General features: G+C 43.4%; 2 protein-coding genes across 4 annotated transcripts in view; both read left to right on the top strand.

Annotated features, from left to right (window-relative positions):
- The first annotated feature begins 1,538 nt into the window (after positions 1 to 1,538).
- Positions 1,539 to 12,213, top strand: LOC105479121 (zinc finger protein 562-like). The gene is given in 7 exon segments (XM_071086310.1): positions 1,539 to 1,644; positions 6,546 to 6,633; positions 7,855 to 7,978; positions 8,916 to 8,998; positions 9,890 to 10,640; positions 10,643 to 10,956; positions 10,959 to 12,213. Coding segments are annotated over 7 exon segments (1,515 nt in total). The 5' UTR covers positions 1,539 to 1,552; the 3' UTR covers positions 11,022 to 12,213.
- Positions 1,586 to 12,924, top strand: part of LOC105486941 (zinc finger protein 562) — a 47,789-nt gene continuing 36,450 nt past the window's right edge. Inside the window, exon 1 of one of the 3 annotated variants that reach the window (XM_071086311.1) lies at positions 1,586 to 1,644. The gene's annotated coding sequence lies outside the window, so the exon portion shown is untranslated. The remainder of the gene's footprint in view (positions 1,645 to 12,924) is intronic. The other 2 variants (XM_071086313.1, XM_071086312.1) reach the window with 2 other exon arrangements.

The following is a 12,924-nucleotide window of genomic DNA, read 5'->3' as shown; positions in this document are numbered from 1 at the left end:
AGACTCCACCTCATACATAGATAGATAGATAGATAGATAGATAGATAGATAGGCCAGGCATGATGGTGCATATTGATGGTCCTAGCTACACAGGAAGCTAAGGCAGGATGATCACTTGAAGCCAGCCAGGAGGTTGAGGTTAGAGTGAGCCATCATCACACCAGTGCACTATAACCCAGGCAATGGAGTGAAATCCCAACTCTGAAAAAAGTAAAACATGCTGGGCAGCATGGGTCACGCCTGTAGTCTTACCACTTTGAGAGGCTAAGGCAGGCAGATCGCCTGAACGCAGGAGTTTGAGACCAGCCTGGGCAACTTGGCAAAACCCTGCCTCTACAAAAAAATAGAAAAATTATCTAGGTGCAGTAGCACGCACCTGTATTCCCAGCTACTTGGGAGACTGCGGCATGAGGATTGCTTGAGCCTGGGAGGTGGAGGTTGCAGTTAGCCCAGATTGTGTCACTGCACTACAGCCTGGGAGATAGAACAAGACTCTGTCTCAAAAAAAAAAAAAAAAAAAAAAAAAAAAAAAAAAAAAAAAAAAAAAAATTGAAAAGTAAAATAAGTGTCATCAAAATAATGTTTCTGTGTTCAGATGGGTGAAATCTCTTAATATCTCTGAAAATGTTTTAAATCCTTTATCCCCTCCTCAGCAGACAAGAAACTACAGTGGATGGAAACTGTGTGAGAATTGTGGAGAGGTCTTCAGTGAACAGTTTTGCCTTAAGACACACATGAGAGCTCAGAATGGAGGGAACACTTCTGAGGGTAATTGTTATGGAAAAGACGTCCTCAGTGTGCACAAGGAAGCCTCTATTGGACAGGAACTTTCCAGATTTAATCTATGTGGAAAAGTCTTCACCCTAACTCCAGGCCTTATTGTACATCTTGAAGTTCTCAATGCAAGACAACTGTACAGGCCAGGCGCGGTGGCTCACGTCTGTAATCCCAGCACTTTGGGAGGCCGAGGCGGGTAGATCACAAGGTCAGGAGATCAAGACCACCCTGGCTAACACGGTGAAACCCCGTCTCTACTGAAAATACAAAAAATTAGCCGGGCGTGGTGGCGGGCACCTGTTGTCCCAGCTACACGGGAGGCTGAGGCAGGAGAATGGCCTGAACCCGGGAGGCGGAGCTTGCAGTGAGCCGAGATTACGCCACTGCACTCCAGCCTGGGCCACAGGGGAAGACTCCGTCTCAAAACCAAAAACAAACAACAACAACAAAAAAAGTTCTAACTTGGTAGCCAATGGGGACAAATACAGAATGTGATGTTCCGTTATAGCCAATGGAAACCAGACACTGCAGCAAGGTGGACGCCTCAGGTTATAAATGACCCTGTTTCCTTTGTTTAGTGTACTCTAGTGGCAAAACTGCTGGCGAGTGTACCTGTTCTGCCAAAAGTAAAATAGGCTTGCTGAGGAAATTAAGTTTATGTCCAAGTGCTATTTCTTTAAGGCACTGGGGAACAAGCATTTCTAACAACCTGGTCCTACCTGGCTGAAACTGGATCCCGGAAGCTCCGCCCCTCCCGAGGCTCCTAGCGGAAGTGATGTCAGCGCGCCGCCACCATCTTTTCCCGCGCTGGCTACCTTTGGTCAGTGCTGTTTCGCGTTTATCCTGGTGGAGTCCACCCCTGCTGTGGTGAGTTCAGCCTGCTTGGGGGTCCAGGAGATAAGAGGGGGTGTGGGTGGGGGGTGCGGTAAAGGAAGGATTGGGCGCGGTCGCCCAGGAGCCTCTCGGATCCTGCTTGTTTCACTAGCTTCTCTAGGGGTTGTTGGTCCTCCCAGCGCGGCCAGTTCCCTGAGGGCCCAGGCTCAGCCGGTCCACGTCAGGAGCCGCGTCGGGAAGTGTTTGTCCCGAGTCCGCGCGGTGTTTTCTGGAGTGCTTTCGTCCGCTGTGCTCCCCTCTTCAAAAGCTTGGAAAGCAACCTTTGTGAATGTTTTTCTTTCCGAAAGGAAAAGGATGTCTGCCATTTTAGTGAGGTTGGCTCTGGCCCCGCATCCTCCCGCGTCAGGCGTGTTCCTGGTGAGCATCGGCATTAAACTGGTTTCAAGAGGACTCTGACTTCCGTTTATTTGCTAAAAAATGTCTTATCTGAGAATCTGGCATTGTCTTGGTGTCCTTTACTTATTTTTGACACATTACATTTGGATGGAAAAAACATAGTTGTTGAAGGTATGCCTATTTCTGTATGTAAATATGAACACGTGTAGATTGTAAGCCTATAGTTTTTAATTTTTATTTTCTTGGACGTTATTTGTTTTCTAGTTGTTACCAGCTACAAGGCAGGCCAGAAGCGCTGGCTGACGCCTGTAATCCCAACACTTTGGGAAGCCGAGGCAGGTGGATCACCTGAGGTCAGGGGTTCGAGACCAGCCTCGCCAACGTGGTGAAACAGGGTTTTGCCATAGAGACAGTGTTTTGTCATGTTTGTCAGGATGGTCTCGAACTCCTTACCGCAGGTGATCTGCCCGCCTGCAGCTTCAGTCATCTTAGGTACATAATGAAGTTACTGAATTGTTCTGTGCAGGTCTGAACTGCCTTCTGGTCATATTGGGGAGTAACAGCATCCACAGGAGATCAGGCTCCAAGGACAAATATCAGACTAATTATTAGGGTTATTTGAATGTAGGATTTTTTCATTATTAAATAGAAGTAATGAGCCAGGCATGGTGGCTCATGCTTCTTATCCCAGCACTTTGGGAGGCCAAGGCAGGAGGATTGTTTGAGCCCAGGAGTTTGAGACCAGCGTGGGCAACCTGGTGAAACCTTGTCTCTACTAAAAATACAAAAAATTAAACCCAGTGGTGAAGGGGGCCAGCCCCTCCACACCTGTGGATATTTCTCATCCGGTGGGATGAGAGACTGAGAAAAGAAATAAGACACAGAGACAAAGTATAGAGAAAGAACAGTGGGCCCAGGGGACTGGCACTCAGCATACAGAGGACCCGCAATGGCGCTGGCCTGTGAGTTCCCTCAGTATTTATTATTATTTTTACTATCTTAGCAAGAGGAGTGTAGTAGGGCAACAGGTGGGGAGAAGATCAGCAGGGAAACATGCGAGCAAAGGAATCTGTATCATGAATAAGTTCAAGGAAAGGTACTGTGCCTGGATGTGCACATAGGCTAGATTTATGTTTCTCTTTACCCAAACATCTCAGTGTAGCAAAGAGTAACAGAGCAGTATATATATATATATATATATATATATATATTTTTTTTTTTTTTTTTTTTTTTTTTTTGAGACGGAGGCTCACGCTGTTGCCCAGGCTGGAGTGCAGTGGCGCGATCTCGGCTCACTGCAAGCTCCGCCTCCTGGGTTCACGCCATTCTCCTGCCTCAGCCTCCTGAGTAGGTGGGACTACAGGCGCCCGCCACCGCGCCTGGCTAATTTTTTGTATTTTTAGTAGAGACGGGGTTTCACTGTGGTCTCGATCTCCTGACCTTGTGATCCGCCCACCTCGGCCTCCCAAAGTGCTGGGATTACAGGCTTGAGCCACCGCGCCCGGCCAACAGAGCAGTATTGCTGCCAGCATATCTCACCTCCAGCCACAGGGCAGTTTTCTCCTATCTCAGAATAGAATGAATGGGAATGCTAAGCTTTACATCGAGACATTCCATTCCCAGGGAGGAGCAGGAGACAGAAGCCTTCCTCTTAACTGCAAAGAGGCCTCCCTCTTTCACTACTACTCCTCAGCACAGACCCTTTATGGGTGTTGGGCTGGGGGATGGTAAAGTCTTTCTTTTCCCATGAGGCCGTATCTCAGGCTGTTTCAGTAGGGGGAAACCTTGGACAATACCCAGGCTTTTGTGGGCAGAGGTCCCTGTGGCTTTCCTCAGTACATTGTGCCCCTGTTTAATAGAGAATGGAGAATGGCGATTACTTTTACCAAGCATACTTACTGCAAACTTGTTGTTAACAAGGCACATCCTGCACAGCCCTAAATCCATTAAACTTTGATTCATTACAGCACATGTTTCTGTGAGCACAGGGTTGGGGCTAAAGTTACAAGTTAACAGCATCTCAAAGAAGAAACAATTTTTCTTGGTACAGATCAAAATGGAGTTTCTTATGTCTTCCTTTTCTACATAGACACAGTAACAATCTGATCTCTCTTTCTTTTCCCAACACAGTGGTGTGCACCTGTATTCCCAGTCACTTTGGGGGCTGAAGTGGGAGAATCACTTGAGGCCAGGAGTTTGAGACCAACTGGCTGATATGGCGAAACCCTGTCTCTACTAAAAATACAAAAATTAGTCAGGCGTGATGCATACCTCTAATCCCAGCTACTCAGGAGGCTGAGCCCTGATAATCGCTTGAACCTGGGAGGCAGAGGTTACAATGAGTTGAGATTGTGCCATTGCACTCCAGCCTGGGTGACAGAGTGAGACTGTGTCTCAATAATAATAATATAATGATAATAAGGCATGGTGATGCACACCTGTGGTCCCACCTATTCAGGAGACTGAGGTGGGAGGATCACTTGAGCCTGGGAGGTCTAGGCTACAGAGAGCTGTGTTAGTGCCATTGCACTTCAACTTGGGCAACAGAGTGAGACCCTGTCTTGGTAGATAGATAGATAGAGGTAATGATAGCTATTGGGAAGGATGGTTATGATAATTGAGCATGTATATATAAAGCTACTAGAGCCACTTGTGACACACTAGTCCTCAGTAAATGTCAGTTGCTGTTATTAATACTATCATTACTGAGTGATGATGCTGAGTACAGTTTTTGGTGGCCTTCACATCTGTCACCTGCAGAGAGAAAGCTCATGCATAATATTCAGTGACTGATGTTTGATGCTTGTTGTTTGATGATTGATATGAACAGGACCTCAAATAACCCATACAAAGAGGAATGGAGATTGCCTCTATTGACCTAGATTTGTAAGTTACCCTGAAGTGACTTACTTTTCCACTAGGGTTTTTTTCCAGGAACCAATCTGCCCTTTTGAAGAAAAGACAAAGGTAGTAGTCCTGTGTCAGCTACACCCAGAAAAGCAGATGTGGGCCGAGCTGCCTTTTGTGTAAAGGGTAATAGTTTCATTTTACAAGAAAACTTACACCCTGAAAAATATGACTCTCTATCTGCCCGTAGTAGTAACACTCATGAAGCTTATGTAGCATTTCCGAAGGCACACAAACCAGGACTGAATTCTAAAACAGCATTCTGGTTGGGCACAGTGGCTCATGCCTGGCATCAAGGAAGACAGCATTGAGGCCATCAGCTTCAGAGCATGGCAGTCATTGATTTGTCCCATGGTAAGTCCTTGTTGATGCTCTTTTTCAGAGATTCTGATTTAGGTCACACTCCACAACGTAAGAGTCCAGTGAGCTGGGCCTGAGCAGGCATGCCACTGGTTTTTCTTTGGTTGTTTTTTCGAGACGGAGTTTCTTGTTGCCCAGGCTGGAGTGCAACGGCGCAATCTCGGCTCAACGCAACCTCTGCCTCCTGGGTTCAAGCGATTCTCCTGCCTCAGCCTTCCTAGTTGCTGAGATTACAGGCTAATTTTGTATTTTTATTAGAGACGCGTTTCTTAATGTTGGTCAGGCTAATCTTGAACTCCCGACCTCAGGTGATTTGCCCGCCTTGGCCTGCCAAAGTGTTGGGATTATAGGTGTGAGCCACCACACCTGGCCACTGGTGGTTCTTTTAGGAGGAATCAAAGTGAGATGTAGAATACTATTTTGTTTTGTTTTGTTTTATTTATTTATTTATTTATTTATTTATTTATTTATTGGAGACAGAATATTGCTCTGTCACCCAGGTTGGAGTGCATTGATGCAATCTCAGCTCACTGCAACCTCTGCCTTTTGGGTTGAAGCAATTCTCTTGCCTCAGTCTCCCATGTAGATGGGACCACAAGCACGCGTCACCAGGTCTGGCTAATATTGTTTGTTTGTTTGTTTGTTAGTTAAATGGAGTCTCACTCTGTTACCCAGGCTGTAGTACAGTGACACGACTTCAACTCTCTGCAACCTCTGCTTCCCTGGTTCAAGCAATTCTCTACCTCAGCCTCCTGTAATTTTATTTTATTTTATTTTTTTATTTTTATTTTTTTAGTACAGATGGGGTTTTGTCATGTTGGCCAGGCTGGTCTTGAATGCCTGACCTCAAGTGATTTGCCCACGTTGGCTTCCCAAAGTATTGGGATTACAGGCATGAGCCACTGTGCCCAGCCAGGATGCAGTTTTAGAATTCAGCCCTGGTTCGTGTGCCTTCGGAAATACTACATAAGCTTTGTGAGTGTTACTACTATGGGCAGATAGAGAGTCACATTTTTCAGGGTGTAAGTTTTCTTGTAAAATGAAACTATTACCCTTTACCCAACAGGCAGCTCGGCCCACATCTGCTTTTCTGGGTCTAGCTGACACAGGACTACTATGGCATTTCATGGCAGTGTTGTGTGTGTACAGTTTTCTCGAGTGTGCAGGAATATATGGGAATTTCAAGCTAGGATGGAATGACTTCTAGGCATGAGAATGTGGTTAGGATGGGCAGCTCTGGCTTCTCAATGCCTTCTTAATTTTCCACTAAGGTGTTTTTCCAGGGAACCAATCTGCCCTTTTGAAGAAAAGACAAAGGTAGGAATGATGGTGGAGGACTACCTGGCAAATTCTTATCAGGTAAACAGACAATGTACCATTATACAAAATGACATACTTACATCCAGTAGACACATTTCCTTCTAGACAGACTCATCTCCAGAGTTTTCTTAGAGCAAATGAAGCCTTACTCAAGGACTGAGTCCCCAGATGAATTTCCCCAGAGAATGAAGTCTCCTGTACATAAAGTGTTAACTTGAAAATCATCCCAGTAGCTCAGTAATTACTACTTAAGCTTGACCTTGATGGTACCAACTGCATCTTTTTTACATTACTGGGTGTGGTGACAGATGATAAAGCAGATGAAAGTGTCCTTTTATCAAGTTATTCACTTATCAGCATTTATCAGATATCTGCAGTGTGCTCAGGAGTGTGCTGCATAGAGACCAATGGGACAGGAAGAGCTCCTAACCTGGTTGTGCTGAGATAAAGTGTAAGCAGTGTGCAATGGCTCATGCCTGCAATTCCAACTACTCAGGAGGCAGAGGTGGGAGGAGCACTTCAGCCCAGGAGATCGAAGCTGCAGCAAGCAGCAATTGTGCCTGTGTGACACAGTGGGACCCTGTCGTTATATATAAATAAATAAACAGATTGGATAGATAGATAGATAAAAATTCATGCTTAGGAAGTACTGTTCTCATCAAAATAAAAATTTAAAATTTAAGAATAAAAATATTTAAAAATTAAAAATAGATCAAACAAAAAAAGATTTAAAAAAAAAAAAAATTTAAAGGCCGGGCGTGGTGGCTCAAGCCTGTAATCCCAGCACTTTGGGAGGCCGAGACGGGCGGATCACAAGGTCAGGAGATCGAGACCATCCTGGCTGACACGGTGAAACCCCGTCTCTACTAAAAAATACAAAAAATTAGCTGGGCGAGGTGGCGGGCGCCTGTAATCCCAGCTACTCGGGAGGCTGAGGCAGGAGAATGGCGTGAACCCAGGAGGCGGAGCTTGCAGTGAGCTGAGATCCGGCCACTGCACTCCAGCCTGGGCGGCAGAGCGAGACTCCGTCTCAAAAAAAAAAAAAAAAAAATTTAAAATGTGCTGTTCAAGGCATATGCCCATAGGAGGTCCACCTTGATTGTTTAGACACAAGAGTTCCTGAGACATTAAACCCTGGAGTATATATTGGGAGATCTCAGAACCACATATAAGTGAGTATAAGTTTCCCCTTCATCATTCTCCAGTGAACATTGGTGGAAGTGTTCATTGGCTCAAACCAGCATGTGTGTGATGACTTAGGATTCAGTGACATTTGATGATGTGGCTGTGGACTTCACCCCAGAGGAGTGGGCTTTACTGGACACAGCTGAGAAATATTACAGAGATGTGATGCTGGAGAACTACATGAATCTGGCCTCTGTGGGTAAGAGTAACATCACTTTGCTTGGCATGGTGGCCTGCACCTGTAGTCCCAGATACTTGGGAGGCTGAGGTCAGAGAAGTGCTTGAGCATGGGAGTTTGATACTAGCATGGACAATATTGTGAGACCTCGTCTCTAAAAAAAAAAAAAAAAAAAAATGTAAAAATAAAGACTAGGCCAGGCATGGTGGTTCACGCCTGTAATCCCAGCACTTTGGGAAGGCAAGGTGGGCCGATCATGAGGTCAAGAAATCAAGACCAGCCTGGCTAACACAGTGAATCCCCTTCTCTACTAAAAATGCAGAAAATTAGCTGGGTATGGTGGCACATCCGTGTAGTCCCAGCCGCTTGGGAGGCTAAGGCAGTAGAATCAGTTGAACCTGAGAGGCAGAGGTTGCAGTGAACCGAGGTTGCATCACTGCACTCTAGCCTGTGCGAGAGAGTGAGACTCCATCTCAAAAAAAAAAAAAAAAAAAAACAATAAAAATAAAAATAAAAAAAGATTTTTAAAGATCCACTTTACCTCAGAAGATTTAAGCTATTTTTCTGAGAATTTCGGATATCTCTGACTTTTATTTTCCATGTAGTCAAACATTTCTATGACCTAACAAAACTACCTGTTCTGTCTTTTTTTTTAAGTTTATCGTTTTGATACCTATTATTTATCCCGATCTTTCCTACTTTCCTTTCCTGATAATCTTCTCTTACTGTTCCCCATCGTTTTATTTTTCACAGAAGCAGTTTGTAGTAAACTATCTAAACACATCAGTTGTGTAATAAACCCCACGTCCTTATAGCCAAATTTTTGACATGTCAAAATCCTCAAAGTTCTCTGGCTTATCTTTTATTACTGTGTTCAATTTGAAAACAAATACAAATACTCATCGTTTTAAACATTTCTTCTATAAACCCTTATATTTCTTTTTCTGCTTAACTTCAGAATGGGAAATACAACCTAGAATCAAAGGGTCGTCACTTCAGCAGGGTTTTTTGAAGAATCCAATATTCAATGGGATACAAATGGTAAGATTCATGAGTGATATTTCTTAGTTTCCTCTCAGAAAAGATTGAGAATTCCATTCTGGGAAATAGCATCATCAGAGCTATGACTTACTTCTGTAATCCCAGCTACTTGGGAGGCTAAGCTGAGAGGATCATTTGAGCCCAGTAGTTCGAGACCAGCCTAGGCAGTATAACAAGATCCCATCTCTGATTTTAAAAAGAGGCTGGATGTGGTGGCTCATGCCTGTAGTCCCAATACTATGGGTGGTTGAGGTGGGTGGATCACTTGAGGTCAGGAGTTTAAGTCCAGCCTGGTCAACATGGTGAAACTCTGTCTCTACTAAAAATGTAAAATCTACACTATTTGGTTGGGTACAGTGGCTGACGCCTGTAATCCCAGCACTTTGGGAAGCTGAGGCAGGAGAATTGCTTGAGTCTAGGAGATCGAGACCAGCCTGGGCAACAGGAAGACCCTGTCTCTACAAAAAATAAAAAATTAGCAGGGTGCATTGGCATGCAACTGTAGTCCAAGCTCCTTGGAGCACTGAGGCAGGATGATGGCTTGAGCCTGGGAGATTAAGACCGCAGTGCACTGTGATTGTGCCATGGTACCCAGCCTGGATGACAGAGTGAGAACCTGTCTGAAATCACCCCCGACAATTAAAAGAAGACAGTTTTTCTTGTTTTGTTTTGTTTTTGTTTTTTAAATAATTTAGAGCCAGTGGCATAAAATTCTAGCAAAAGATCCATCATTCAATCTGGAAGAAACCAAGAAGGTAGGAAATGAAAAAAAAATTAAATATTAAAAAGCAAAATGATAATTGTCACCAAAATAATGTTTCCGTGTTCAGATGGGTGAAATCTTTTAATATGTCTGAAAACATTTTAAATCCTTTATCCCCTCCTCAGCAGACAAGAAACTACAGTGGATGGAAACTCTGTGAGAATTGTGGAGAGGTCTTCAGTGAACAGTTTTGCCTTAAGACACAGATGAGAGCTCAAAATGGAGTGAACACTTCTGAGGATAATTGTTATGGAAATGATGTCCTCAGTGTGCACTAGGAAGCCTCTGTTGAACAGGAACTTTCCAAATTTAATCCATGTGGAAAATTCTTCACCTTAACTCCAGGCCTTGCTGTACATCTTGGAATTCTCAATGCAAGACAACCATACAAATGTAAGGAATGTATAAAAGGCTTTAAGTATTTTGTGAGCCTTGATAATCACACGGGAATCCACATTGGACAGAAACTCTGTGAATTTCAGGAATGTGGGAGAGCCATCACACCTTCCTCACACCTAAAGCAGTGTGTAACAGTTCATACTGGAAAGAAATCTAAAAAGACTAAGAATTGTGGGAAATCCTCTACTAATTTTTCTCAACTTTCTGCACATGTGAAAACTCATAAAGGAGAGAAGTTCTTTGAATGTAAAGAATGTGGAAGATCCTTTAGAAATTCCTCATCCTTTAATGTTCATGTTCAGATTCACACTGGAATAAAACCACACAAATGTACAGAATGTGGGAAAGCCTTCACTAGATCAACTCACCTTACTCAACATGTAAGAACTCACACTGGAATAAAACCCTATGAATGTAAGGAATGTGGCCAAGCCTTCACTCAATACACAGGCCTTGCTATACACATACGAAATCACACTGGAGAGAACCCTATCAGTGTAAGGAATGTGGGAAAGCCTTCAATAGATCTTCAACGCTTACTCAACATAGAAGAATTCACACAGGAGAGAAGCCTTATGAATGTGTTGAATGTGGGAAAACCTTCATTACTTCTGATCATAGTAAACATTTGAAAACTCACAGTGGAGAAAGGCCCTTTGTATGCAAGATACGTGGTAAAGCATTTATGTATTCCTCACCCCTTAATGTTCACCTACGAACTCATACCGGAGAGAAACCCTTCATATGTAAAGAATGTGGGAAAGCATTTGCTGTTTCATCACACCTAAGTAGACTTGAAATGAAAGAATTTACACTGGGGAGACACCCTATGAAAGTAAGGGTATGAGTGTTACCATTTAGCTCATAGGTTGCCATCTTTAATTATTGGCAGTGACACTAAAGATCATCAGATTTGTCCTAAATGCCTTGCAGAGGTTGTAATGTCTCATGGATTGGCTTTGGATGCCATCCTGAGGGTCTGAAATTAAACCTACAGGTTCTGATTACAACTTCATGGTTGCCTGAGTCTGGGCATCTGTGAAGAAGGGTCATGGATGGTGAGGTCAGTACTGCAGGCTGCCTCACATTAGTGATTAGATTCCTAAGATCATAGCATTAACAAGTTCTGTATGAGATAAGTCATCTAGATTGGTCCCAGCCCCTGTTAGTAAGATGCTCCTCCAAGAGTATCTTCTGTTCCCATGGATCCTGCAGAGCATGGCAGGTGTGAAACCATCCTTAACTGCCAGTGCACTTTCACAGTGATTATTTCTGTGTCTCCTTCTTATAAAATCTATGAAGTGTGACAGCCTTACCTGTTCTGTCTTCTCTGTCCATTTTAGGTGGCACAGTGTAAGTGGCAGTGTCTCTTCTAGTATAATCCAGTCTCTCTCCTCACTTCTGTTAAGATGATTGATATAGTCCATAAATCCCACTGATGATCTCTTTATCAAATGATTGTTCAGCCACACATTCAGGATTCTCTTCAGTACAAGTTTTGTAATTTTTGCAGTATGGATAGGCTGAGAATTTTCCAAATCTCCAAGTTCTGGTTCTGTTTTCTTTTATATTTCTTCTGCAGTTCAGGTCTTCTCTTTTGCATTTTCCTGTAAGCAGTCAGGAAGAATGAAGCTTCCTGTGTCCTTTAACACTTTAATTACAGATGTTAGTGATAAATACCCAATTTTATCTCTCTCAAGCTCTACTTTCCACAAAATGCTAGAATACAGTTCTGCCAAGTTCTTCACCACTTCATATCAAGGGTTGTCTTTTCTTCATTTTCCAATAGCATGTTCCTCATTCCCCAGTGACACCTCACCAGAATCACCCTTACTAATATTATTTCCAGCTTGCACATCAGAATTTTTATAGCCTCTACTCATTTGTCAATTTCAAAGCTGCTTCACATTTTTAGTTTTTTGTTTGTTTGTAATGGCAGTACCTCACTTTTCAGTGCCACAATCTGCCTTAGTTAGCTCAGGCAACCATAACAGAATAACACAGACCAAATGGCTTACAAATTATTTTAATTTTAAATAACTGAAGTTAAAAACACAGATTTTTTTTTTTTTTTTTTTGAGACGGAGTTTGTATTTTTACTTAACCATGTATCTTGGAAATCACTTCATGTGAGTTCATAGAGATCTGCATTCATTTCTAGGGCTGCATGATATTCCATTGGTGGATGTACCATATATTCAGATACTCATACTTGAGAGCATTTAGGCATTCATATTGCGATCACAAACAGTGCTGCAATTAATACTCTTGAACTTCTTTGAATTGTTAAAGGTTTACCTTCAAGGCAGATTCTTAGAAGTTTAGACTGAATCCTGGACCTGGTTTAAAAAAAAAATTCTTAAAAGTAGGATTGTGGCTGGGCACAGTGACTCATGCCTGTAATCCCAGTACTTGGGAGGCCGAGGCAGGTGGATTACTTGAGGTCAGGAGTTTGAGACCAGCATGGCCAACATGGTGAAACCCCGTCTCTACTAAAAATACAAAAAATTAGCAGGGCGTGGTGACACATGCCTGTATTCCCAGCTACTTGGAAGGCTGAGGCAAGAGAATCCCTTGAACCTGGGAAGCGGAGGTTGGGGTGAGCCAAGATCGTGCCATTGCACTCCAGCCTGGGCAACAAGAGCGAAACTCCATCTCAAAAAAGAAAAAAGAAAAAAAAAAAAGGCAGAATTGCAAGGCCAGGCATAGTGGCCCTTGCCTGTAACCCCCCCAGCACTTTGAGCTCCTTAGTTTGAGAGCAGCC

This window comes from Macaca nemestrina, chromosome 20, assembly GCF_043159975.1.
Source record: "Macaca nemestrina isolate mMacNem1 chromosome 20, mMacNem.hap1, whole genome shotgun sequence".
NCBI lineage: Eukaryota > Metazoa > Chordata > Mammalia > Primates > Cercopithecidae > Macaca > Macaca nemestrina.
The sequence above is the reverse complement of the archived record's forward strand: the minus strand, read 5'-3'. Positions and strand labels throughout refer to the sequence as shown.